This window comes from Aspergillus saccharolyticus (assembly GCF_003184585.1).
Source record: "Aspergillus saccharolyticus JOP 1030-1 unplaced genomic scaffold BP01scaffold_13, whole genome shotgun sequence".
NCBI lineage: Eukaryota > Fungi > Ascomycota > Eurotiomycetes > Eurotiales > Aspergillaceae > Aspergillus > Aspergillus saccharolyticus.
Genome location: NW_020290623.1, coordinates 30,902 through 56,322, shown reverse-complemented (window position 1 = coordinate 56,322; position 25,421 = coordinate 30,902). Strand labels below are relative to the sequence as shown.

Sequence of the window (25,421 nt, the reverse complement as noted above, 5' to 3'; positions counted from 1 at the left end):
TTGTGTTTTCCTTTTTGGCTCCGGATTGAGATGGCGTATTCGTTGATCAGAAACAAGCGGGTTGGCTTTGGTGGAAAGTCCCCTCCTTGAAAGAACTTTGGCGAAGGTGATATCGACACGAAAAGTTATCTCGACATGAGACGTGGTCTTGATTGAGGACCCCTCCGAATGGTGTGAAGCTATCCTTGAGGAGTGACTGGACTGTTCTAGCGAGTGCGCCGGGGGATGGTCTATAGGGGATACTTGGATGTCTACCTCTCATCTTCTGGAACCTGACAGCAACTTAGTAACCACATACACCTGATAAATGGACAGACACTGCCCTCCCTGCCTGCAGTGAGGTTCCACATTGTCAATCCTTCTTTTTCCACACCCACCCTCGTATCCATGTCCATGTCCACTCACTGGGAATACTCTACAATCCTACCAATCCCGACCCGAACGATAGAATCCACCTGTGATAATATCAACAGCGATCAAACCCCCTTCATCCCGTTATCCCTTGGGTTGAGTGTGAGAGAGCGCAACCCACACAACAGCCGCCTCACACCTACACCTACAATTCCCGCACGGCGATCGACAATCCAATCCAACTCACTCAGACACAAACAGACTCACCTCCCTCCATCCCGAGACTCTTTATGATTCTCGGAGATTCTAGGAGTTGTTGGACGGGGAGAGAAAAGAATCGGAGACGGACCCACGGGATCGGAAAAGGCAACCTCGTGCCTTCGTTCTCGGTACGGCAGAAAATGATCTCATCATGTGTTCAGCTGCGTTGAGCCAGTCCGGGCTTGTCATAAAACAGTCTTGGGTGCATCGACGCAGGGATTTGGTGTGGTTGTGATGGATTTCGTGGAGTTGCTGGTCTCCTACTGCTTGTGCAATACCTTCCAGTTACTACAGTAGTCTAGCACAGGGCTACATATCACTTCTACACAGATGAGGAGGACACTGCAGCTTTCTTTTCCTGGGATGGGTTCGAGAGCGAGGATATCTCAATTGTTGCTGGTGTCGAGGAGGCACAGCGCGAGCATCACGACTACTACTAGTACTACTAGTACTAGTACTACTACTTCCACATCTACATCGGCACCGACACCGGCACCGGCAACGACCCCCCGACAGCTCGCAACTCATCCATCGTCCAAACCCAGGGTGGTCATCCTCGGCTCCGGCTGGGGAGGCTATAACCTCTCGCGCAAACTCTCCGCCACCCACTTCCACACCACCCTCATCTCCCCCCGCTCCTACTTCGTCTTCACCCCGCTCCTCACCGACACCGCGGGCGGCTCGCTCGACTTCTCGCACATCGTCGAGCCCGTGCGCGACCGCCACGCCTCCGTCGACTTCCTGCAAGCCGCTGCGCGCGCCGTGGACTTCGCCGCCAAAACCGTCCTGTGCGAGGCCACCGTCGTGAAAAGCGGGGTGACCGAGTCGCCCCGCCGCACCGCGACCCCGCCCCGCTCCTGGGAAGAAGGCGAGACCTTCGCCGTGCCCTACGACAAGCTGGTCATCGCCGTCGGCACCGTCAGCCGCACCTTCGGCACCCCGGGGGTGCGCGAGAATGCCTTCTTCTTCAAGGACGTGGGCGATGCCCGGCGCGTGCGGCGGCGCGTGCGCGAATGCTTCGAGCTCGCCGTCTTGCCCACCACCGCCCCGGAGATGCGGCGCTGGCTGCTGCATTTCGCCATCGTCGGGGCGGGCCCCACGGGCACGGAGCTTGCGGCGGCGCTGCGCGATTTCATCTCCGCCGATCTGATGGCGCTGTATCCCTCGCTGAAAGGCATCCCGCGGCTCTCGCTGTATGATGTCGCCCCAACGGTTCTGTCCATGTTCGACGAGTCGCTGTCCAAGTATGCCATGGACACGATGCGGCAGGAGGGGATCGAGATCAAGGTGTCGCACCACGTCGAGGGGTTGCGCTGGGGGGCGCCGGGCGAAGCGGCCCCGGCAGAGATGGATCCCAAGCGATGTCTGACGCTCACCACCACGGAAGAAGGGGAGGTCGGCGTGGGCATGTGCGTGTGGGCGACGGGCAACGCGATGAACCCCTTCGTGCGCGATGCGTTGGCCGATGTCCCGACCTTCCCGACCGCGTCGGCGCTGCGGAAGGACGGGAGCGGCCCCCCGAGTGAGGAGCTCGTGCACCGGTCCGCCTGGCGTGTCAAGAAGGCGCCCAAGGTCGGCGCGCTGTCAGTGGACGAGCAGCTGCGCGTGCAGTTGGAGAACGAGCATGGCGACACCGTGGTGCTGCAGGATGTTTTTGCCCTGGGCGACAACGCCATGCCGGAGAAAGGCGCCCCCCCAGCCACTGCACAGGCGACCTTCCAGGAGGCCAAGTGGCTGGCTACCCGGCTCAATCGCGGCGACTCGCAGCAGACCGCCCCCTTCTCCTTTCGCAACATGGGTACCCTGGCCTACATCGGCAACGCGAATGCCTTGCTGCAGATCCCGCATGAAGGCGGAGAGCATCACAAGTATCTACCCGAGGGGTTGAAGGGCCGGATGGCCTGGTTGGTGTGGAATTCCGCGTATCTGACCATGAGCATCAGCTGGAGAAACAAGCTCCGGGTTGCGTTTCGCTGGATGTTGAATCACCTCTTCGGCAGAGATGTCTCAAGGTACTAAGCCAGAGAGAATCAAGACGCGAACAAGCGCGCTGGCGCTGTCAGTGCTGTTCAAAGCATGGCAGAAACGCGTGCTTCTCCCCTCACAGCTCGATCAATCAGCTCCATAGCCTGGTAAAGTTCGTAGTCATGCTGCGTGGGCGTGATAACCTGCACACTGAGCGGCGAGCCCAAGTACACTCGACGATCAACAGTCTTCTGGTTCCCTGTGGAGACTATCAGTCAGACGGACGAAACGTAGCAACACGGAGGATAAGGGAGAACGTACAGAGTAATCGATTGGCTTTATCCCAGCTCCCCAGCACTGGTGCCGTCATCTCCTTGCCCAACTCCAGATCATCCTCCCGGAACGCGCGCACAGGGATCGTGCCCGCCGGGTAATCAAGCAACACCCAGGACGAGGTATACCCTACTGCATTGTATCGATCCAATTCCGGCACCGGGTGCGGCGCCACCGGGTGGATAATCGCATCGATATCTCGGGCCCAGCCCGCAGTAGCTGTCGTGCTTCGCGTCCTCCACATCGCCAACATCTCCCTCTCGAGCTGGGCCCGCTGCGCCTGCAACGCCCCGACCTGCGCGAGCGTCAGCTCTCGGCCCCGCTTCATTCGACCCCTCAACCACGGGATCAGCGGCTCCTCAGTGGCCTCCAGCAGATCCATCATGGGGTTGGCCCCGTCTACCCCCATCAATCGACCGGCAATGCCTTGGCATTTGCTCAGAGCTGGCGGCACTGGAACCTCGACAACCCTGACGCCGGGCGTGTGACGCAGCAACTGGGCCACCTCGTCGAGGACCTTGGCAATGGGAGGTAGAGGCTCGACGAGCCCATCGCCACGGAGAACTCCTATGGTCAGAACCTGACGCTCCCCGAATGAAGGAGGCTGGGTGACACCGGCTGCACCACCACGAACAGACGGAGCATAACTGATCCTGGAGCCAGACCAAACCCCCGGAATGCCATCCTCACTGAACAGCTCCGCGCGAGGCACGATCTCAGCCATCACGGTCCCCAGATCCGCCACCGAGCGGGCGAGAGGGCCGGCCACCGGCTGCAGACTCACCCTCCCCTTGCCGGCCATGCTCCCTGCGTCTTGCGTCCCCGCGATCGGCACGCGACCGGCACTGGGCTTGAATCCATACAGCCCGGTGCACATGGCGGGGATCCGGATGCTGCCGCCAATGTCCGTGCCAAAGCCGACCATCGACCCGCGCATTGCAAGGAGGGCCGCTTCGCCGCCCGTGCTGCCACCGACGGTGAGACGGCGGTTGAGCGGGTTGAGCGTCCGGCCGAACAGATGATTGCAGGAGTCCAGGGCGGCCATGGTCTGTGGGACGTTGGTCTTGGCGATAATGATAGCGCCCAGAGAGGTGAGAAGGTGCACGAGTGGAGAGCTGTGGGCTGCGGGGCGAGAGGCCAGAGCAGCGAGGCCTGTGGTCGAGTCCACGCCGGCGAGATGGAATGAATCTTTGACCGAGACAGGCAGGCCGTGAAGCGGACCGATGGGCGCGCCAGTGCGTTGCAGATGGTCGTCAAGCTTCTGGGCTTGTCGGAGGGCTTGCTCGAAGACAGGCTCCGTGAGACAACGGGTGAGTTGCTGTGCGATTGCCGCTCGCTGGGAGTGTGAGGTGAGACTGACTGGGAGATGAGAGCACGGGACTAGGTCATTTACCTTGCAGAAAGCTTCGACGACCTCCTTGGAGGTGAACTTCCTCTCGCGAATCGCATCCAACAAGGAGCGGATATCGTACTGCTCCGTGATGTGCAGCTCCTCGGGCGTAAGAAGGCCGCAGATTCGAGGGATCTCTAGGACGTTGATGGCTTCATACTGGCCTGTGTTCGTGATTGAGTCGGCAGGAGAGAGCAGGCCCGGTGGGATCTGCGAGGCATTGAGACGCCATTGCGGTGGTATCTGAGCCTCTAACTGTAGCTGTTTCTGGTGAGCAATATTCTTGTAAGACATGGTCAAATCTGAGAGTTGGGGAGGGAGACGAAACGACAAGTGGAGAAGAGAACCGATGTAGAAACTAAAGAGGAAGAGGCGGAGGAGGAGCGATGCGGAGAAAAGGCGGGGGCGAAAAAGCCTCGGTCTGCGGTTGCTTCCTCGGTTCGGCCTACAACACAAGTTTCAAAGACCCTAATAATTGGAATGGCGATCATGGTATTCAATTCAGTCTAATTAAGGGAACAAAATGGTATCTATCCACGCCCAACCCGCCCACTGTTTTTCTTCACAATGACTACAAAGCCACACTCCAAGCGGAGGCAGACACCCTGCTAGCACTACCAGTCTACCATCATACCAAAGTTACAAAGGACTGAGAAGAGACAAACCACTCGACTCAACTAACCACTAAATAGAGTAAACACAGGACTTCAAGAAGACGAAAACTCAAACAACGCGATGGTCGAGCAGAAGTTGCTCTCGTTGCCTTCTTGAGGCACCAACGTCTCTCCACTCGCCGAAGTCACCATGTTCGTACTGGCCTTGGTGCTGAGACCATAGATGTGCACGTCCGAACAGTCCACCTCCACCATATTCTCCTGGCAGGACTCGGTGTCGAGACAGGTTTGCGAATAGTTATCAAAGAAGCTGTACAGACCCGCCCCGTAGACATAGGTCTCCGAGCTGTCGAGGATACGGAGACCCCAGGCCTTGCGGCAGGAATCGGTGGTACAGTAGGAGAAATCGGGGTCGTTCCAGGTGGAGTTGGGGGTGAACGGAGTAAGGGCGTTGGGGTTCGCCTGGTAGTAGGGCGTCTCGGTCTGGATGAGACCCATGAAGACATTCTTGGCACTGGCGACCTGGTAGTTGTAGAGCTGGTTGTGCTCAGAAGCGGTACCATACAACCACGCGGACTCTTGAGTCTCGAGGAGGACTCCACGGCCATTGTAGATGTTGATCTGGTTGTGGTCGGACAGGTCGAGCTCGTGGTCAGCGGTCCAGAACCAGGTGTTCTCGAGATACACGCTGGATTGCTCAGTGGCGTGGAACAGGAGGAAAGCACCGACGCAGTCGGAGTCGGGGGTGGTGGTCTGGTCAGGCGTCTTGGTGCAGGTATCGCTCTGGAGCTCAGTGCCTGCGGAGCCACCGATACGGGCGTGAACATCCCACATACCGGCGGAGCCCTGGGACTCGGCGTTGACGTTCCATTGGATGAGGATAGCACCCGGAGCGGGGCCCTTGGTCTCAACAATCAGATCGCTGATTTCAACAGAGCCGACGTCGCCCACCTCGCCGACCTGGAGCATGGGGATCGGGTTTTCGGCGTCGGAGAACTTGTCACCATAAGCCATGAGCATGGGCCAGATCTCACCAGTGATCTTGGCGTTCTTGGGGACCTTGAGCGTGTCGGTAATGATGTATGCGCCGTGGTCGAAATAGATGATTTGATCATCGGTGCACTCGTCCAAGACCTTCTGGATTGCAGCGGTATCATCGGTGGACCCGTCACCCTTGGCGCCAGCGGACTTGACGCTGACGAAGGACGAAGCAGAGTAACTCTCATAAAGGGGCTTGGACTTCTCAAACAATGAGCCATCACTGTTCAAGAGAGCACTGGGCTTCGCAGGGGCTGCGACAGTGGTCTCAAGACGGGTCTTGGTGACGGTCTTGTAAGAGCAAGTGCCAGACGCGGCAGCGCCAGAGGAAGCATGAGCAGACGTCGCGGCGGCGGAGGAAGCCACAGCTGCAGATGATCCTTGGACATGGGTAGAGCTGCCAGAACTGCCAGAGTATCCGCCGGCCGCAGAGGACGGCTGGGCACTCGAGCCAGACGACCCAGAGCCGGTAGACCCACTAGCAGGAGACGACTGCTGAACACTCGAGCCAGACGATCCAGAGCCGGAAGATCCACTAGCAGGAGACGACTGCTGGGCACCAGAGCTGGCTTGTGAAGCGGAGCCGGAGGAGCCACCGGCCGGAGCCGATTGCTGAGAGCTAGACCCGGTTGACCCAGCTGCGGGCGAAGACTGCTCGGCACCAGATCCAGATTCGTAGCTCGATGGTTGGGCGGCAGCAGTCTCGACGGCGGAAGTCCAGGTCTGACCAGTGGCACTACTGCCGGAGCTGCCCCACGAGTAACCAGTGTGAGGGAGACGGTCCGTTGCGGCAGTCGCATCAGCACCGTTGACGGTAGCTTGGGTAGCGGCCGAATGGTATTCGGAGGCAAGCGATGTCGACGTGTACTCGGCGGGACAAACCTCGATCGTCTGTGTGATCGTCTGCACGATGACCTCGACAGCAGGAGAGCGCTTCTTGAGGGTGCTCGAGGGAGTGTAGGCGTTACCCTGAACATAGTTGTCGATGACAGAGCCACCGGCCAGGATTGTGCTACCGGAAACACTAGCCACGGCAACGCTGGAACCGGTAAAGTCAACGTTGTCGAGCACCAGAGCACCACCGCCGGTCGGGATGCTGTCAGAGCTGAAAGCCGTCACGATACCAATGGGAGTGCTAGAGAACGTGCTGTCCAGCATCAAGACAGAGCCCACGGTCTGGTTCGAGGGGGAGGCGGACATGTTGAGACCGACCCCGCAGTTGTTGATGGTGACCGACTTGAAGGTCCAGGCCCAGTTCCAGTTCATGTAGATGGCAGTGTTGCAACCATTGAAAGTGAGATTGCGCGTCGTGAACTGCTGGTTGCCCAGGAAGGCACCATAGTTGCCTCCGTTGAAGGTCAGATCGGACATGAAGCCGCCCGATCCGTTGTCCATGAAGATACCTTGCTGCTTGTTGGCGTTACCGCCGCCCTGGATCATCTCAAAGCGGATGTTCTGAAGACTGGTGGCTTGACCAACTTGCCAGTGGATACCGGCACCGGAGGACTGGGGCATGGCAGTGAGATCGATGACGAAGTTACGAATGGCACGGAAGAAGTTGTTCTGGTTGGTGTACCAATTGGCGCCAGTGTTGGTGTAGGGGTCAGCATCGATCACCGCCATACCAGTGAAACCGGCAGCCGCTTTGAGGACGGGCAGGTCGTTGGCATCACCGACCAGTTGCGTGTAGTAGTACTGGATAATGGGGGTCGACACAACATAAGTGCCGGGCGGGAAGTACACCAGAGCAGGGGTGGTTGTCGAGGAATCGCAGCCCTGACCACAACGGTTACCGGAGGAGATCGCCTTGTTGATAGCAGCGGTGTCGTCCGTCGAGCCATCACCTATCAGTTACCTGTTAGCCCACGATCAACTCGAGTAAATCTCCACCTGCGACGTACCCGTAGCGCCAAAGTCTTTAACGTTGCGGAAGATCTGGTAGCTAGAACTGTTGCCGAACGGCACGCTTCCCTGACGTGTTATATCAGCGACCCAGTAGCTCGAGTCACGACCCTTCAACTCCCCGCGGGCTTCCAAGCCACTCTTTAAGGGGACAGCAGAGACGAGCCCGGCCGGAAGGCCGAGCAGCAGCAGCAGGTGCGCTGCGAAGAGCATCATGAACGTGTTGAGAACAGCCATGGTCTATAAGTCGACGATTGACCCTGAACCTGCAGAGACAATCGAAACGTGGGGTAGGACAGTAATATACCCGGCTGGCTGGCAGACAGGTGGGCAATGAGAAAGTTCAGCAACCAGTGCTGAGCCAAAGGAACCAAACGAGAGATCGGATGATGAAGCGGAATTCGTCACGCGATCCAGTCAGAAGGAGAGAACTTGCAACTTCCCAAAGTCAAGACTTCGCTAGGAGGCACAAGGGATGGGAGGAATGACCAACGGCCAAAATCAATGAAGGAAAGATCAATGAGGGGAATGAAAGAGTGAATGCGACAACACACAAACAATGCTGTAGCCAAAACCTGCAGGCACTTTCAACACAGTATCTCACACCGTGTGACACACCACGCAGAAAGGAACACACACAAACGAAGGAGGCGGACAGGAGAGAAAAAAAGAATTAAAGAAAGCAAGCCAGCCTGTGAAGAAGAATCACGAGCGAGTTGAAGCGGACCAAGAGTAGAATTAAAAAGACTGGCTCGACCCCGGGATGGAGTTTGGGTGGTTCCGTTGCGGCGCGGGTCCTTCCAGGCACTGATTCCCACTGATTCCCACTGATTGCAGTGGCTAAACCTTAGCGGCCTTAGGCAGACTCCACTTTGCACACGACTATCACGACGATTTCAGTAGCGCCCGAACACCGTCCAGGATTGATTGGCAGACACGTCCAGAAACCCCCTCCGGCAGCTGATGCTCGGCCTCCAATTAACCTTGACCAAGCCACGCGTGAAACGCCTGGCTCAGGGGTTGAAACAGTCCCAACAAGACTACACGAGCCAGTCAGTACACCTCTTCCTTTCATTGGTGCCGTTCGGGCCACCTGAGAGCCACTCTAGCAGATTGCAGTGCGATGACCCGTTCCAGACCGACCAAGCATCTGACTAGATTTGAGTAGTCAGTCAGCACTTACCGTGAACTATCCCGTCCGATATTCGTCGGTGCACCCCGTGCAGAACCTTGGACGTGCAAATGACGGGTCGTCAAGCGAGCGAATCGACTCTCTCGACGCACCTGGTTCTCGCCAAGAGAAACAATACACAACTGACAAAGGAGCGAGTGGTGATTGCGAATTCAACACACAATAAAACCTCGTTGGCGAAGTCCCGGGACGTATCCTAGAAACACACACCAAGAGAGTCAAGAGAGTGTATGGTAGAAGGAGAAGGGTGTCCCACAAACAAAAGGAGGGAGGAGACAGACAGAGAGAGAGAGAGAGAGAGAGAGAGAGAAGAAAGCAAAAGAGCGCGAGTCAGCCGATCAGCGAGCTGAATGAGATAAATAACTAGACTGTCCTGGGATCAACATAGCCGCCGTGGCCAGAATCAAGTCCACGATGGCCGATCGACGGCTTTGTTTCGCTCTGATCCCGCGCGTAGGCTGCATGACTGGAATCCCATCGACCACCAAGCCCTAAGAATGGCATGGGGATGGTGCCCAGTCGGCCAGGGCAGCACCGCGCAAACACACCCTGTTCGCCGTCCTGGATGCTGCGTAGCGGGTGGCATTCCTCATCGTCCACGGGTCAACCGGCGGAGAGGGGTCTGGGCAGTAATGCTGAGGGTTCCAGACTAAGTGCGCTTTGTCTTTTCGCGACGTATTAATTACTTATCAACTAGATGAATAAACCGGTTTAGTATCCTTGATGAGTAGGACTGTCCTGCAATCCCTTGAATGTGATAGATTCCAATCCAAGTGACGCCAGAGTGAGCAACGACATATACGTAGAAGGGAGAATTGATTTTGGATAATGGCGAGCGGGAGAAGACGAGTCAGACAGACTCAGTGTGTGCCTGAGGAAGCCAGGGCTCCATCGCCCCACTATTTTTCCCCTTGCACCACAAGTCAACAAGGTTCAAAGAATCAGCCATCCTTCAGGGGCTGGTAGCTGCATGTCCCAGAACAATGGACTGTGGAAAGTGAACAGAATGCATAAGTGATATCAACAGCATTACTCTTGTCCATCAAATCTCAAATGCTAGAATTCGAATCTGAGATCAATCAGAATACACTGTTCCTCCCTCTGTGAATTATCATCATGATGGGTCCCTATCCAATATCACGAGCGCCATCAAGCTTTTGTTTCAGATTGCAGGCACACTCCCCACCACTGGCTCGTCGATCTACCACTAGACAATAAATAGTACCACTAATTGACCACTATCCGAGACATCTGGCTTTTCTCAAAGCACAAACCATCACAGTAGATACTCCATAGCCAGTTCATCTAACGAATCTCATTTTCATCAATATTGCTTGTTCGTCCAAAGCTCGAAATTTTACCACATTACTCAAAATGAAGGCGACGATAATAAACCGCCTAGGGCGAGACACCACACACCCCTCGGCAAGAATGTGGTGTCTCCGAGAACCAGAGTTTGACCCTGTTCGCCCCTTTGGCAGAGGAACAAGAGTTATTTGACGCGTCCTTTCATTCCTTCTCCTCCAAGGCGTGGTGAAGAGCAATTCTTTGTGCATAGAGAAATAGCACGAAGGCGTCCGGTGCTTACCGTAATTCGCAGTCAATGATGACAGAAGTGTCTCCAAGCCTCCTGAGGCTGGCTGACTGATCCTGTCCCCCCCCCCCCCCGCGCTCCTGTTCGGCCCGGCCACTACTGCGTAATCACCTTATATATGCAGAGCGTCAGCTGCCTCTTCCCCGCGTTGGCTTTAGTAATGCTCTCCAGGTATATCACTCGACCACTGAGACGCACTATCAGGCGTCTTTCACTAGGTACGCACTTTTCAACAACCATTCGCTTGAGGTTCACCTTAACATACAACAAGATCACACTCGCGCCTGCGCGATTTAAATACGCTCACTATAGCTTGGTCTGAAAAGTCATTCGTCTATTTTGGCCTATGATGTGCCAGAATCATCCTCACCGGTTTTGCAGGGCTTGGCGTATGGCGCACCCCAGTCGTCGCACTCCTTCCTCAAGGTTATCCTCATCCTCCCATGCAATGCAGAGACGCATCCCGTCATCAAAGTCGTTCTTCTCCGTCACCGGGTCGCCCTGCACTCGGAACATGTTGCCTGCTGCCACCTCGACTTCATGCTCTTGAAGCGCGAGCGTGGCTAATTCCGTGGCTCCCAGAGACGCCGGCATTTTCAGCCAGATAAAATACCCACCTACGATGCCTTCGGAAGAAGTCGGGGTAACGCCAACTGGGACCAGGTGTTCACGGATAGCAGACATCATCCGCCTATAGCGAGCTGCATATGCAGGTTGCAGCACATGTGCGATATGATTGTGAAGGACTCGCGTGGGGAAAAGCTGCGCCACCATCGAGGCGGAAAATTGGGACGGTGCTCCCCCAGATCGACTCGAACCCCTGTGGCAATCCCGAAGTCAGCTTGTGCAAAGTGGATTCTGTGAGGAACGCAGTCACTGATCACTAACGTCTGCGATAGGCCGTAAGCCAAGCTTTTTGTTCCCTCCGCCCATCCCGTTCGCATGCCAGCTCCGATCAACTTGCTAAAACTCCCGTTGCTGATTGCATTGCCCCACTCATCAGAAGGACCGCCATCCAAGTATCCATCTATGTCCACAAGTCGTGGCAGCTGTGCGTGTTCCAGCGGTGACTCCAGTGCAGCTGGATCTGCCGACCACTGGAGGAAATCGTAAACATCGTCGGTGATGATCAAGGCGTCGAACTCTCGCGCCAAACGAACCAACTGTTCGCGATCGGACAGCGACAGAGTGAGGGTGGACGGGTTAGAAAAGGTTGGCGTGGCGTAGATGACATGCTTATAGATCTTTCTCCATGGTCGCGCGGGTTTGTATTCCTGTGCAAAGTCAATATTTAGACAGTTGCAAATGAAAGCCTTGAAGTCCATGGGACCCCTCGAGGCCTCGGGGACTGGCAGCAAACCCGTGAAGAGAGGATCTAGCGTACCGGTGTCATGTTCCGCTCATGCAACGCCTTGTTTTCAGCTGCAACTAACTCCTGTCGCAAATAAGCCAAATCCAGGCCCGCCGCATCGTGAGGCACTGCTCTCAGCCGGCCGGCGAAGCCAGCGTCATCGAAGATGCGTCCCGCCAAGTGATAGGTGGGGGCAACCATCCAGACATTGCGTGTGTAGAGCGGATCCGAGAAGACCTGGAGGATACAAGCAAGATTCTGGCTAGCCCCTCCGGTAATGCAGATGCGATCCGCAGAGATGGGGCTCCGTGGCTGGTAGAACTCGGTGAGCCAGTGAGCAACGTGCTCGCGCAACGGCTGGAAGCCTTCGTCAGGGCCGTATTGTAAGGCTGGTTGCCAGATGGGCGGGGAGGCGAGGACCGTGGCGGAGGCCGTGGCCAAGGCGGCGGTGGGCAGCAAGGCGGGGTTGGGCCACCCGCGAGAGAGATTGATCACAACCATGGATGTTGGTGGATTGCCGTGTTACAAGAGACTTATCCCAGAAACTGAGGCCTAGAGCGTTGTTGACGTTCTTGTGCACTGCAGACATAAGGGAATTCGCAGGAAGATGCATGAGGGGTTCAACGGTGGGTGCAGTGGTTGTCTGCGAGGCTGGTCTCCACCGCCCGCACTTGGCTATGGCGGCCTCGTTGACTCGTCCCATGGGATTCGATGATCCATCTTGCGTACTCCAGAGTATGTCGCCATTGTTCCAGGTGGGACCCCGCTTTCCAACCACCTCCATGGTCTCACCTTGTACTCATCATCATGATGAGGTCGGGTCTGACAGGCCTGCCCCTCCTCGAGGCCGGACGTTGCCAAGCTCACCAACCCCCTCACCCTGGCAGTGGCAGCTCCATTAGAGGGGGGGCATCGGAGATGGACGGAGATGGACAGAGGGACAAATTAACTTAAGTTCAGGCCATGGCAAGGCCGATAGCGGGACTGCAAGTTTGTGTTGTACAGTACCTGAAAGCCTGCGGGCCGGTCACCGGATACGACCATCAATACCTAGGCAAGCAGAAAAGTGAGTATGAGGTCAGGTAGTTGTATAACTCAATTAGATTAAAACTGAATGATCCAATTGTGTGTTCTGTGAATCCGTGGAAAATGCACTACCTAGTTAGCTTCCAGCTCAATCGGATGAGGTAATCCCCGAGATCTCTTTGCTATTGTTGGTTCGTGGTTCGCCGTACACAGTAAACGATCAACAAAGCGATCAAACAAAGCGATCAACGCTCAGAGGCCGGCCACGCGTGAAATGCTACGTACCCATCCATGCCCAACTTGAGTATAACAAAAGTCGTTCTTATGTTTGCCAATATTGAATCATGCAATCTACCTGGTCGGATCGATGGATGATGTGCGCCAGCGTGTTCATAGTACTCATACTACCTTATTGGAGTAACTAGTACTGGAAAAGAACCTGGAAGTTGATCAGATTCGACGAAGAGGGAAAAGACATCCTTACTAGCGCATACATACCCTCGGTACTGTACCTGGTGCTTCAACCCATGCATGATCCCGATCTATTCTTAGTCCGCCTCCGCCCTGCTGCCCTGAGAACACACCCTCTTTGTTTTCGGGGTTTATGCCTGGTGCAGGATCCAATGGGAATAGACGGCGGACGCATTACCAGACGATCTTACCATCGATTGGCAAGGATGGCGTGGTAGACTAAGTAAGTACTGTACCTACTATCAACTTTGTACTTACGACCTCTTTCGAGGCTGCCTTTACCATCCATCCGGAAAGAATCGCTGTTTTTCTGGTTTCCTCCAGTCCACAGCTTGGAGTAGTTCACCCGTTCACTGGTCGGTCGGAGAAGATAGAGTTGGTCTGTCCGCTGGAATCATTCCAGCATGACGTGCCCAAAGCAGGCACAAGTATGCAGTGCATTGTCCTTACGACATTGCCTCCTGCTACCCCCTTGTTCATAAGCCTTGACATCTCCTTTTCACTGCAGCACTGTCATTTCGATGATGGGCCATGATGGTGATTATATTCAGGGGAAATTGAGGGGCCATCGTTCGTATTGTGACAGCCTATTCAGTGCTTCAAGTTTATAAAAGAGAACCCCAAGCAATGGCGAGGGGGGCTGGTGTAACTCCAGCGACCGGGTGAACACCGGTTGGAGTGATTGTTGTTGCTTTGCCCCGAATGTCCGACATGCGATCAGGGATGGAGAGAACTTGGACCTTGGTTTCCTGGGGCATCTGTCTGGGAGCAAGATGGGAAGAACCGATCGCATAGTGAGCCCAACCACCCTGGCAGGCGGAAGAAGGTTACCGGGAATTGTTCTGCCTACTGTTCGCTGTTCGGTGTATGTAAGTGATCCGTGGAGATTAATAACCATGATACAGCGAAGACACCACTTGTGACTCCGCAATTCGTATGACTTCCACCACAACACCAAGCCACAACCAGTTGAGCAAATTGCCCTCCTACTGTACACGGTCAGGGCGCTCTCCTGACGCCCTCCTGACTAGCCAAGGTGTCGGAGGAAGGCCTTTCAGCCTCCTGACCCGAGTTGACACTGCCTCGCCGTAGCCCACTTTTGCCGCACACAGGCATGGCGCAATCAGATTTGATACAAGATGATCCATCAGGAACGACTGAAATTTTCTGGGTCGTGGGTTGCAAATTAGCTAAATCTTGATCCGACGCCCGATGGTCCGGCCAACCGAGATGAAATTACAACCAATAGTTAGTTGGTTAGTATAGGCTGTATTTGGTGTATAGCGCTTGTCAAGGAGTAGGTTTAGTTAAGGAGAATGACTGGAGAGAAAGGGGAAAAGGGCCAGAGGCTGAAAGAGCACAAAATACTAAGAGAGAATACTAAAACGGGGGGTGGTGGGGGAAGGTCTCCACTAAAAGGAATCCATTAGAAGTTCAAGAAGAAGCAGGAGGTGGGAATATCCGGGGCCGAAAGGGCAACTTCACAAAACCATTAATGTTCGGAATTAGAAACAAGAAAAATTGTCCTCTCGTCGTCAGCACCTTTACGAGGCATTGAGACGCAGCTGCTGCAGTGTATGAGTAAGGTTGAAAATGCCTGTTATTTCTTTGATTTATTTTTTTTCCCTTTCCTTCCTCTTTATTGCGTACTTCCAACACTGAACCTAACAAGTGAACAATTCTCATCACTAATTGGGATGACTCCAATTGAGGATCTCACCGCCTGGGCCAATTAATCTAATCGGCATGAATTGACTAGAAAGTGTATGTATGGAGCATTGTGGCTGCAAAAAAAAGAACACCTCGAAGTAAGAATAGACAGAACAAACCCGTACCACATATTATCCACAAGTGATCACTATAAGATCGCATCTGTAATCTCCTTTGTTTGGTTGAAGACAAGATCACCTGTGACAAGGTCTATACCTCCTCTAAAGACTCCTCTGATAGTGCCATCCATGGGTGCCAGTGTGTCTTGTTGTCAACTTTGATGCGGATTGAATTCCTCGCCGACCGTCGGCTCCACCGGCAAAGGTTAAAAATACTCTCGGACAGTGCATTATTACCTGCGTGATACCTCCACTCTCAGCAACAATACGACCATCGCGCAGCTTCCCCACTACCAAATCAGGTATTCTCAATACAGTCCTGGTTTCTGTCACTTCTCGTATTTACTGACCCTTAGGGATTATTTTTTTTTTCTCTCACAACTCCCCATTCTTCCTCAACTTCTCATCTTCTTTTCCTTTCTTTCTGCAGAGTATAGAAGACGAGTAACAGAAAGAGAGAGAGAGAGTGTGTGTGTGTGTCTCTTTTTGAATGTGTGTGTTTATACAACATCCCCTATAACGCATTCTTGTTGTTTACCTCATTCCCCCTCCATCCTCTGCTCCGTCACCTTCCCCTCGTCCTCCTCCATAACTTATACTCTCTGACTTTACCTACACCCATAACTCCTTTCCTTCTCTTCCTCCTTCTGCCTCTTGGACTTGTACTACAAAACAAAATTTCTCTCAGAACCATCTCCCGCTCTTCTTTCATCCCCTCACTCCCCACCGCGAGAACCCAGAAGCTGCATCCATTCCTTTACTGGATCCCTCCTGTCGATCCATTCCTCAGGGCACGTCGAAGCGGTACTCACGAATTGCCTGCCTTTCCCTGGCCCTGAACTTCCTGAATTCCTGAACTTACCTTGTCTTTGAACCGCCTGGGAGAGTTTGCGCATGGTTGGTTACATTCTTTCTTACTTCACTGGTTAAGGTACGTCGGTTCCTACCTGCCTTTCGCGAACCCGTGGTCTCCTCCGCGAGTGGGGAGGGGGGAAGTTTCCTGTCACTCTCACTGTATCCTCTTGCTCCCCAAATCTTACCTCTCACACTTTTGCTTCTCCCCTTCACACCTCTCATTCTCGTTGTCCGTTCTCGATATTCATGTCTCTGCCCTTCCCCACTCACCCATCCGACAACCGCTGCGCCTTTTCTTCTGTGCCCCGGAGCTGACGGTTGCTTGCTTTTTTTCCACTCCCACAGCGCCTTCAAACATGCTGTCTGCTCCGGTAAAATCGGCCAAGCGCATATCGTCGCTGTTTTCCCTAGGTTCGACCAGGGATAGTTCGGCGCCTTCCTCACCTGCATCTCCGAGCGTCCCGAAAACCTCACCCGACCAGTTACCGCAGGATGCACGTCCTCGCAGCGCCTCCCGATCAGCTCGTGTAGCCTCTAATCCTCAAAGCGAATACGGCGAGACCCGCCCGCCTCTACCCCCCGGTCCCCACGACGGTTTCGATTTGGACGAGCCCTTGCCGCCGCCGCCATCCCTCCTGTCCGTCAACCAGGATCTGGCTACTAGCACCCCGAGCTCGTCCGACAGCAGGCCTCAGAGCAGCGGTCGCGGGCGGAGTGGGAGTCGACCATCCAGTTCTGCCGGACTATTTGTGCCCGGCACCGGTCCGGACTCGCGCCCGACCACACCATCCTCCAAACGGCGCAGCTGGATGCCCGGGCGGGCTCGTGCAAGCTCAGCTGATCCGCGCGCCAGCGCGTCGGCCATGCCCAGTGCTTGGATTGCCGGTCTCGAGCAGAAGATCTTATATGATCTGGAACCTCTGTCTCGAGGAGAGCAGGTATGTCTCTTTCGATGGAGGCAGAACGCGGGAGTCGCGGGTGCATGCCTAGCTCACTTGGTAGCGTTTACTAAAACCGTCTTGGAAACACGCTAGATCCCTGAGTTGTGGAACGAAAATGGCGACACCTACGTGTACCTGTTTCCGCAGAATACCGGCCGACAAGCTTCGTTCAAGGTTCACTCCACGGTCTTTGCCGAATCTCCCTCTCTCCATTTTCTTGCTCGCGGAAACGAGCTTCGCAGTCCCACATCTCTCGAGCAGCAAACAGGAAACTTGTCGTTGAATAGCCCGGTGGTCGGTCCCGCATCGCCGCCCCTGACGCCTGACGATCGCTTGGCCGAGAATGACAATGACAGCTCTGGTAGTCAACGACTGGCCTACATGGACGATGACAGTCCCGAGGAGTTTCAGGAGCTTCACCTCTATCTTCCCATCCCACTTAACAGCGACGTTTCCAATCCTAACACACGACTCAGCGGGGAGGATTTGGAAAATCTTCTTCTTTTTCGTAATCTGTTCGCGTTCCTGCTGGGACAGTCCTTAATCGCAACGCCCCGATCGCCATCTCTCTTCTCCATCTTCATGGACGTCGCAACGCTACTCTCCCGATTTGAGTTCACCAATTTCGACGGCTCCAACTTTGGCGAGACCGCAACAACCAGTTTTGGCAACTACTGTGAGGAATTGCGGCTGGCAGATGTGCGCAAGAGCCGTGAGAAGACTATCGAAGCCATTGTTCTGGGCGAACGGCTGCGCTTCTACCCCCTCTATCTCGAAGGCTTCGTGCACGGTGTGGGTAAATTGGACGAATTGAAGCAGCTTCGAAGCCCCAAATACGGTCTCATTAACCCCGTGACCCAGAAGCGGCTGGAGCGAGGATTCATCGACCTCGATACCCGTCTTCGGGTACTGTACAGTAAGCTGGACGATTTTGACTTCCCTTCCGTCTTCTCGGGTATCGCCAACTCGGCTACATCGGTTGAGAGTAAAGTGGTGCGATTCAAGAACTGGAGGTTGGCGTTCCAGGAATTCCGCCGCTTCACAATGCACTATTACCGCTCGAAATACGGATCTTGGCCGCCAAAGGCTCGCTCGAAGAAGAACCAGTTCGAAGAGAGTGGGCTCAATCGTCAGGTTGTCAAGGATCTTTACAATGATTTTGCCAATCTCTACGATATGATGGTTGATCGGGCCGCCCTTACCACCCGCACTGTGGATATGGCAGCAGAAACCTCGGAGACGACAGACCCTGATAAGTTGATGGTACGGGCTCTTCGCCAGGTGCTGAGCGAGTATGATCGAAGCACACCGCCAGTGCAGCCTCCTATTCCGTTCGATATTCCCATGTTCCCTTCCTTGCAGACACTGGAGCGCAAACCAATGGATGCCAAGAAGGAAGCTAAAAAGCGGGCCAAAAAATTGAAGGATGCCGATATCAATGCCGTTCTCATGGGCTCTTATACCCGCGAGAGTCTGCGGCCCACGCCCTTCATCGAGGCCTTTATGCAGTTTGAGCGCCGCTGTGCGCATGGCAAGAACATCAATGATATGATTGACATGCGTTGCGGCCAGTGGATCTTCCTGTACTGTGTCATTCAATCCCTTCCACTGGTGGTTGTCGACGTGCAAAATGTCAGGTATACGGAGGCTGTGGAGTATTTCCTTTGCATTGCGCCGCGCGGTGGTGCACCCTGGATCCAGAACGACGGTAAGACGGCGCGCAGCTGGTTCGGGGTGGCCAATGGTGCGGGTGTAGTCAGTCTACCCTCCGATGTGGTGATCAACGGGGTGGAAGGCATCTACCGCCGCAGTCACTGCTGGCAGGTGGCCGAGCAATGGGCCGAGAAGGATGCTATTCTCGCCCCTCCGACGATCGAGGATCCGTACGACAACGAATCCTCGCTATCGTCACCGTATCCCGCTCAGCAATCGTCGGCAGGCTCATCCTCTGAACAACAACAGCTGTCCGGCGGGCAGCCAACACCGCTCATGACCCCCGGCAGCCTTGGTCCTCCTCCACCAGCCATTCCTCGACTCAACTCCCCAGCTTTGAGTCGGAGAGCCGAGCACCGCACTTCAATCTACCCTGGTCTGGAGGCATTGCCGCTCCCTGCGGGTGTGGCCCCGCTGGATCCCCCGGCTCGTCCCGTGAGCCGATTCAACCCCAATATGAGCTTCGATGACATTCTGAAGCAGGTGCCGAATCAGCATAAGAAGAAATAATCCTTGGACAACTTGCATTGAGACAACTGAGGATCTCTTTTGAGATGTGTATAATGTCCGTGAGAGAACCTGGAGATTGAAGCGAGACCCTTGGGGATGTTTCCTCTCCGCTTTCCGGTGTTCCCACTTTTCTTTTCCCACCCTTGCATTACTAAACCTGGTCGTTTCAGCTCTATTGTACCCTGTCATATTCTGTTCCTTTGCCCGTTGTCATGCTGTTTATTCTCTTATTTCTCGTACTGGGCGTGCACACGTTATCTTGAAACAAAAGGCTGGAACGGCGTAAACGAGCATCTATCTGAAGCTTTCTCGGGTGGGGTAGCGACGGTCAAGAAGCAGAAGATTGTTTTAATATTTCTCTTACTACTTTGTGTGTCGATTGGAGCAGAACATGCGTTTGGTCCGTGCCATTGGAATCATGTATCTTGCCTCTTGGAATCCCGTTGTTTTCTATCCCTTTACTGTGTCCGACCTTACTCTCTCTGAGCACTTTCCCTCGTCGTGTCTCTCCAACAATACTCTTCTTGTCTGTTTTTGGGGGGAGTTGGACTCCTATGGATGTCGCTGCCCCGTGACCGGCCGTGTCAGACAGCCTGATTTGATGTGATTTACACCTTTCAGACCATAGAGCTATCACGTCCTTGAAAAGGACTACCTAGTACTAATGTAATGCACCCTTTGTTGGGTGGAGACCATCATATTCACGGGTAGTCTGTTGTGCACATTGTATCAAGCCTTCGTCTTAGTCTGTGTGTGTTCATCATTGCCCACCACCACCCGCGTTGTGCATGTATCGTTTTCCGCTTAGCCACATACTCAGCATATGAGTTGATGCTGATCAATCGGATGAGATGATTTCTCAGTGATCGAGTCCGTATATCTCAGCTGGGATGGTACTAAACCGCTCGCCGCATGTGTTGCGGGAGAGTGCTTTTTCCTCGATATATATCTGGACATGATATGAGTGATATTCCACACATCATACCGACGACAGCCAGCGAACATACACTTGACACGAGATCTACTCTACGGCAATTCATAACTCAGAATTTATCTCTTGGGAGCGATCTCCTCAGCTGCAAGATCGTCCCCAGCGCGTTGCAAATATTGACTTGTCGGCCAAGTCGGCCTTGAGCGGAGGTGACATAATTGAAGTTATGCATGCTTATTAAGCAGCATAGCTGGTGCAGCCCCGCCAAAAAACAACTTACCTTCAGGGAACCGAAGAAGCAACAGCCATGCTTAATTCAATCCACTACTGCAAGAAGTCCTCTCTTTTGATCATGGTCCACAAGTCCACTGGTCTCTCAGTCTGGTCATATCCTACTTTTCGAGTACATAATTCGGACGCCACGACCATTCCAAGGCCGAATGATGCACATCCTGCATTGCAAACCGTGGCTGCGACCGATGGCATAAGGTAGTCCCGATTCACCCTCACTATCATGACCAGGGACTTGCTTACTAAACAAGAGAATCTCTCAGCTTCTTGACGAATTCACTATGCACAAACCAGTTTTTTGGGCCTTGTTTGCTCAGTAAAAGTCACACCCTGTACAATCCTAAGCCGCTGTGGAGAACACAGTGAGCTGACAGACTCCCCCCGACATGCAGCTAATTTCGTATCGCTGCGCCTCCAGCCAGTGACCGTCTTTCGTGGCGCCCCCATCGCTTGACACTGTGTCGCCCCGGCTGACAGGCGCGGCTCTGCCCATCAACTCTTTATTTTTCCAGGGCTGGTCCCATCTTCTCTTTTTAAAAAAAAACCTAAAAAACCTACCAAGAACATGTGGTGGATCACCCACTATGAACCCTTGGGTCTGAGTATCCGTTCCCGAATCAGCACAGACAGTCAACCATGTCCCGGTCACGGTCGAGTATTGCCAGTGACAGCCATGACCGTCTGGAGCCCCGGCTGCTGAGAGCGGCCGAAAGCGACCAGGTCGCCACTCTGCAGGCCATCGTCGAGCTGGCGCGCGAAACTGGGCAACTCAACGATACTTTCCTGCGCATCGGACTTATGCGCAGCTGTGAGCGCGGGTCCATCGCTGCGACCGACTATCTCCTTCGAGTCGGCGCAAAGACAGATGTCGCCGGGAATCGACCCTCACCGCTCCTGCGCGCCGTAGAACGGAATCACGTTCGCATCGTCCAGCTCCTCCTCGACCATGGTGCCTCGCCGGAGATCCCAGATAAGAAGGGCCGGACGGTGTTGATGACGGCCGCGTGGAAGAACCATTGGCATGTGCTGCAGCTGCTGATTGCCCGCGGCGCCGATGTCAACGCGCGGGACCAGAAGAAGAGGAACGTTCTGCATAATTTGGCGGCGGATAAACAGTGCGACTGGGGGGAGGATGTCATTGAGCTCCTGCTTCGCACAACCTGCACGCTCGACGGCATCGCTGGCCAGGACGACCTCGGTCGCACGCCGTTGCATTGGGCATGCGCTACAGGGAAATTACGCTTCGCGCAGCTGCTGCTCACCCGACCGCATGGGCCGGTCGCAGATGTGAACGCCGTCGAGTGTCGGAATAAGACCGCCCTCCATATCGCGGTCGCGCATGGTCGCGATGATCTCGTGCAGCTTCTGCTCAGGTACAACGCAGACGTCAACGCGCCCAGCGACGGGGGCTGGACCCCGCTGCACAATGCTTGCGACCGAGGCTCGGAGTTGATCGTGCGAATGCTGCTCCGTGCTGGAGCCCACATCAATAGCCAGCTGCTCAACGGCCGGACGCCCCTGCACCTGGCTGCGCAAGCCGGCCACCGCGAGGTGGTAGAGTGTCTGCTGGAGCACAAGGGCATCAAGCAGAGGATCCGGGACAACTTTGGCAGCACCCCATTCCTGCAGGCAGCTCAGTTCAAGCGGAGAGACATAGTATCTCTCCTTGCGCCCTTCAACCATGTCGAAGCTCTGACCGCAGAAGCCAAAGGCGCGTGCGAAGCGTTCGAGGCGACCGTCGTGGACTTCGGCAATTTCCACAATGAGAACCGCGTCAAGAAGACCTCGGTCTTCAACCTCTTGTACGGTCGCGACCGTGAAAACCCGCGTAAACAGGCATTCAGCACCATGCCGGCGGACAGCCGGGCGACGGACTTTCGTTGGATCCACCTTCCAGCGAACAACTTGACTTGGGTGGAGGCTCTCCTCACCAAGTCATTTATCGAAGAAGGCGCACACGATGTGGAGAGCTTCAAAGGCCTGGAGAAATCCTTCCGTTACCAACATCGCGGACAGCGAACACACTCGCACTTCATGCGTCCTCTGTGTCAAAGCATTCCGCGTGCACCGCGGTTCCAGGAGGAGGAGGAGGGTTCCGAGGAAAGGACGCCTGTTATGCCACCTCAGATACTCATCAACGGACAGTCCCATGAGGCCCCAAGTACTCCTAGAGAGAACGACAAGTCTAGAGGTCGGAAACTGAAAGAGTACACAAGCAAGACAGACCGCACTGACTCGGTTTCCGACGCGGCGGCAAAGAAGGGCAGAGGTGCAACGAAGCGTGGCAAGGCCGGAGCACCAACCAAGCAGGAGTCCAAACACCACAGCAGTATTGATCGCCACGACAAACACCGGCCAGCGCTGTCTCTGTGCAAAGATCAAGCGCGCTCCAACGCATACAACGTGTGCATGTTCATGCCATACTTGCACTTTGAAACGACCGAGCGACGCCAAAAGATGCAAGACGCCATCCAGCGAGCTGAGACGCGGTGCCTGGCGCGGCCGAACCTCACTCGCACGCCGACGCGGGATGAGCTGTTGATCAGCGCGCATCTAGCATCGTCAACTACATCGCTTCACATCCGCCGCACCCTGGACCAGTTCTTCTACCCCAACATCGACACGCTGACGCGAGACCAGGATCAGGTTGTCTACCGCTATCAGACCAAAGGCCAGGGCCGCGAGCGGTTCCTGTCCGAGCCCAAGATCTTTATGGTGGATCAACTCTGGATGTGGATTCTTGGGACTGGTCTGATTGTAACCAGTTTTCCCGAGCGGTGGGAGCAGCCCAAGAACGACCCCCTTAATGTTCTGGATGGGATTATTGAGGACATTAATTCCAAGACGCGGGAGCCAGTCAAGTCCGTTTACGACCTGGCAATCATCATCACCACCCGCTGCTCCGGGGTATTTGACCGGCACCGCATGGGCGACGAAGAGTATCAGTTTCTGGACATGTTCGAAGCATCTATTGGGGTGGCCACCGACCGGGAGACGGTGCTCTTCAACCAATTCAACCGAGATTCAGCACAAGCGTCCGACTGGCTGAAGAACCACCGCAAGCTAAGCCGGTTCGCTCGTCGCGCACCGTCCAACAAGGAGCGGGAGGCGATGATTCCCAGTGACGCGCGGCGAGGTCCGCGCGATCCCACCGGCGACGAGCATTGCGAGGCCGAGGAAGAAGAGGAGCAGCCGCTCTTCGTCGACAATCTCCTGGATATCGGCCAGGAGACCGACCTCCTCGCCGAAGCGAAGGACATCCGCGACGAGCTCAACATGATCCGCACTGTACTGCAGCACCAGCAGCACGTCCTGCTCGACTTCCAAGACGCCATCTGCGAGATCTACGGGGGTGAGCACCGCTCGCAGCACGAGGTCAAGAAGCGGTTTAAGGAGCAGCAGCGCACCATCGACATGCACCTCAAGGACATCGAGCGGATGGACAAACAGGCGGAGCGCATCTACTCGTCCATCACCGACCTGCTGGACCTCAAGCAGAAACACGCCAACGCGTTCGAGGCGCGCTTCGCCCGCGACCAGGCTGCGGGCACCACGCGGCAGGGCAAGATCATGATGGTCTTCACCATCGTGACGATTGTGTTCCTGCCGCTGTCGTTCATCACCTCGATCTTCACGATCAATCTGGTGGAGTTTGGCGGGGCTGGTGGCAGCGGCGGACAGTTACATCTCTCGTACGTGGCCAAGTATACCTTTGGCATCGGCTTTGCCATCTCCATCCCGTTGATTATCCTGGCGCTCTTGCTGGACGACATTGGGGATGCGTGCCAGGAGGGAATCCGGCGGTCCCGGCGGTGGATGGCGATGCAGAGGGGCGGACGTGGCCGGCTGCCTCGTGGGTCTGTGGCGGCCGGGATGCGTGTGTCCGAGGAGCAGGAGATCCGCACGACAAGCTACGAGTTTGATAAGATCTTGAGCGTGAACCGGTCGATGCGCCGGAGTCTAGAAACCGAGTTTGCGGGGAGTTTGCTGCCGGTTTCTACGGGGGGGACTTCGCGGCGGGGTTGATGTTGTTGTCGAGTATGATGATGACGATGATGATGAGGGTTATGATATGACACGAATGTATATGTACTTGTATGATCTGGAAAATGTGTTCTGCTTTCGGAGGAGGTGGGGCCAAAAGTACTTGCTTGTGGAGGAGATATGTGACGTTCTCCGAAGACTACCTATCTTCTTTTTGGACTGCTTTTCTGGTACTCAAGGAGTAGTAGTGTACTCCTCTAGAAAATCCACTACCGGCAACGAAGTTCTTCTGACTGGCTGTGACACTGGCTGATCTCGCTAACGTTCAACCCTATTGCAGATGGATGTTAACGTAGGCGGCGCAGTACTGAGGAGGAGGAGGATGAGCGTACTACAGCTACGCAATAAGTTCTGCTTGCTTGCGTAGTGGGTGGATGCTACCGTGTTAGTATTGTTCTTGAGAACCCCAAAGGTGCAGAAGCTCATGAGGCAGATCCGTTCCACGACATTCCCGATCTCAGTATGGATGAACCGCAAGAGATGATTCGAGAATGACCAGTCGAATGCGGTCTTAGGTCCAGACAAGGTGTCGAGTTACATATCACTGATGAGTGGGCTGGGGTTGCTGAGCAAGCACGCGTCACTCAGGGACTATCATGTACTGTAGATACGTATAGTGGATGGAGTTCGGAAGGAATGCGAGAAGAGAACCTGAAATAGCGCCGGCAAGCATGCGTGGGAGTTCCACACGGAAGTGAAATGACGCTATCAAGGATCTGGACATTAGTACAGCGAGATTGACAGTTTTTAAACTTATACTCACGGCCTTGCGAGGGTATCCGTCTTGCTCAGTGAAACACCCTCACAGGGTGAGTCGTG

The 25,421-nt window shown here is 54.9% G+C and overlaps 5 protein-coding genes across 5 annotated transcripts; 2 read left to right on the top strand and 3 right to left on the bottom strand.

Moving 5' to 3' along the window:
• The first annotated feature begins 856 nt into the window (after positions 1-856).
• On the top strand, positions 857-2,836 carry BP01DRAFT_356267 (putative pyridine nucleotide-disulfide oxidoreductase). Its single transcript, XM_025574901.1, has one exon. It carries the CDS (start codon positions 976-978, stop codon positions 2,629-2,631), a length of 1,656 nt encoding a protein of 551 aa, XP_025431626.1. The 5' UTR covers positions 857-975; the 3' UTR covers positions 2,632-2,836.
• On the bottom strand, positions 2,682-4,594 carry BP01DRAFT_365348 (putative general amidase; the record flags this gene model as incomplete). The annotated part of the gene is made up of 2 exons (XM_025576360.1): positions 2,682-2,836; positions 2,899-4,594. The coding sequence occupies 2 exons, from the start codon at positions 4,592-4,594 to the stop codon at positions 2,682-2,684; spliced, it is 1,851 nt and encodes a 616-aa protein (XP_025431625.1).
• A 386-nt stretch (positions 4,595-4,980) lies between these two features.
• On the bottom strand, positions 4,981-8,454 carry exgO (exo-beta-1,3-glucanase Exg0). The gene is made up of 2 exons (XM_025574947.1): positions 7,854-8,454; positions 4,981-7,796 (listed from the first exon to the last, which is right to left on the bottom strand). The coding sequence occupies exons 1-2, from the start codon at positions 8,089-8,091 to the stop codon at positions 5,008-5,010; spliced, it is 3,027 nt and encodes a 1,008-aa protein (XP_025431624.1). The 5' UTR covers positions 8,092-8,454; the 3' UTR covers positions 4,981-5,007.
• A 2,552-nt stretch (positions 8,455-11,006) lies between these two features.
• BP01DRAFT_295493 (aminotransferase-like domain-containing protein) lies at positions 11,007-12,492 on the bottom strand (the record flags this gene model as incomplete). The annotated part of the gene is made up of 3 exons (XM_025571817.1): positions 11,007-11,460; positions 11,529-11,914; positions 12,025-12,492. 3 exons carry the CDS (start codon positions 12,490-12,492, stop codon positions 11,007-11,009), a joined length of 1,308 nt encoding a protein of 435 aa, XP_025431623.1.
• Positions 12,493-16,528: 4,036 nt separating this feature from the next.
• On the top strand, positions 16,529-19,336 carry BP01DRAFT_382265 (uncharacterized protein; the record flags this gene model as incomplete). The annotated part of the gene is made up of 2 exons (XM_025577362.1): positions 16,529-17,110; positions 17,207-19,336. The coding sequence occupies 2 exons, from the start codon at positions 16,529-16,531 to the stop codon at positions 19,334-19,336; spliced, it is 2,712 nt and encodes a 903-aa protein (XP_025431622.1).
• Between the last annotated feature and the right edge of the window lie 6,085 nt (positions 19,337-25,421).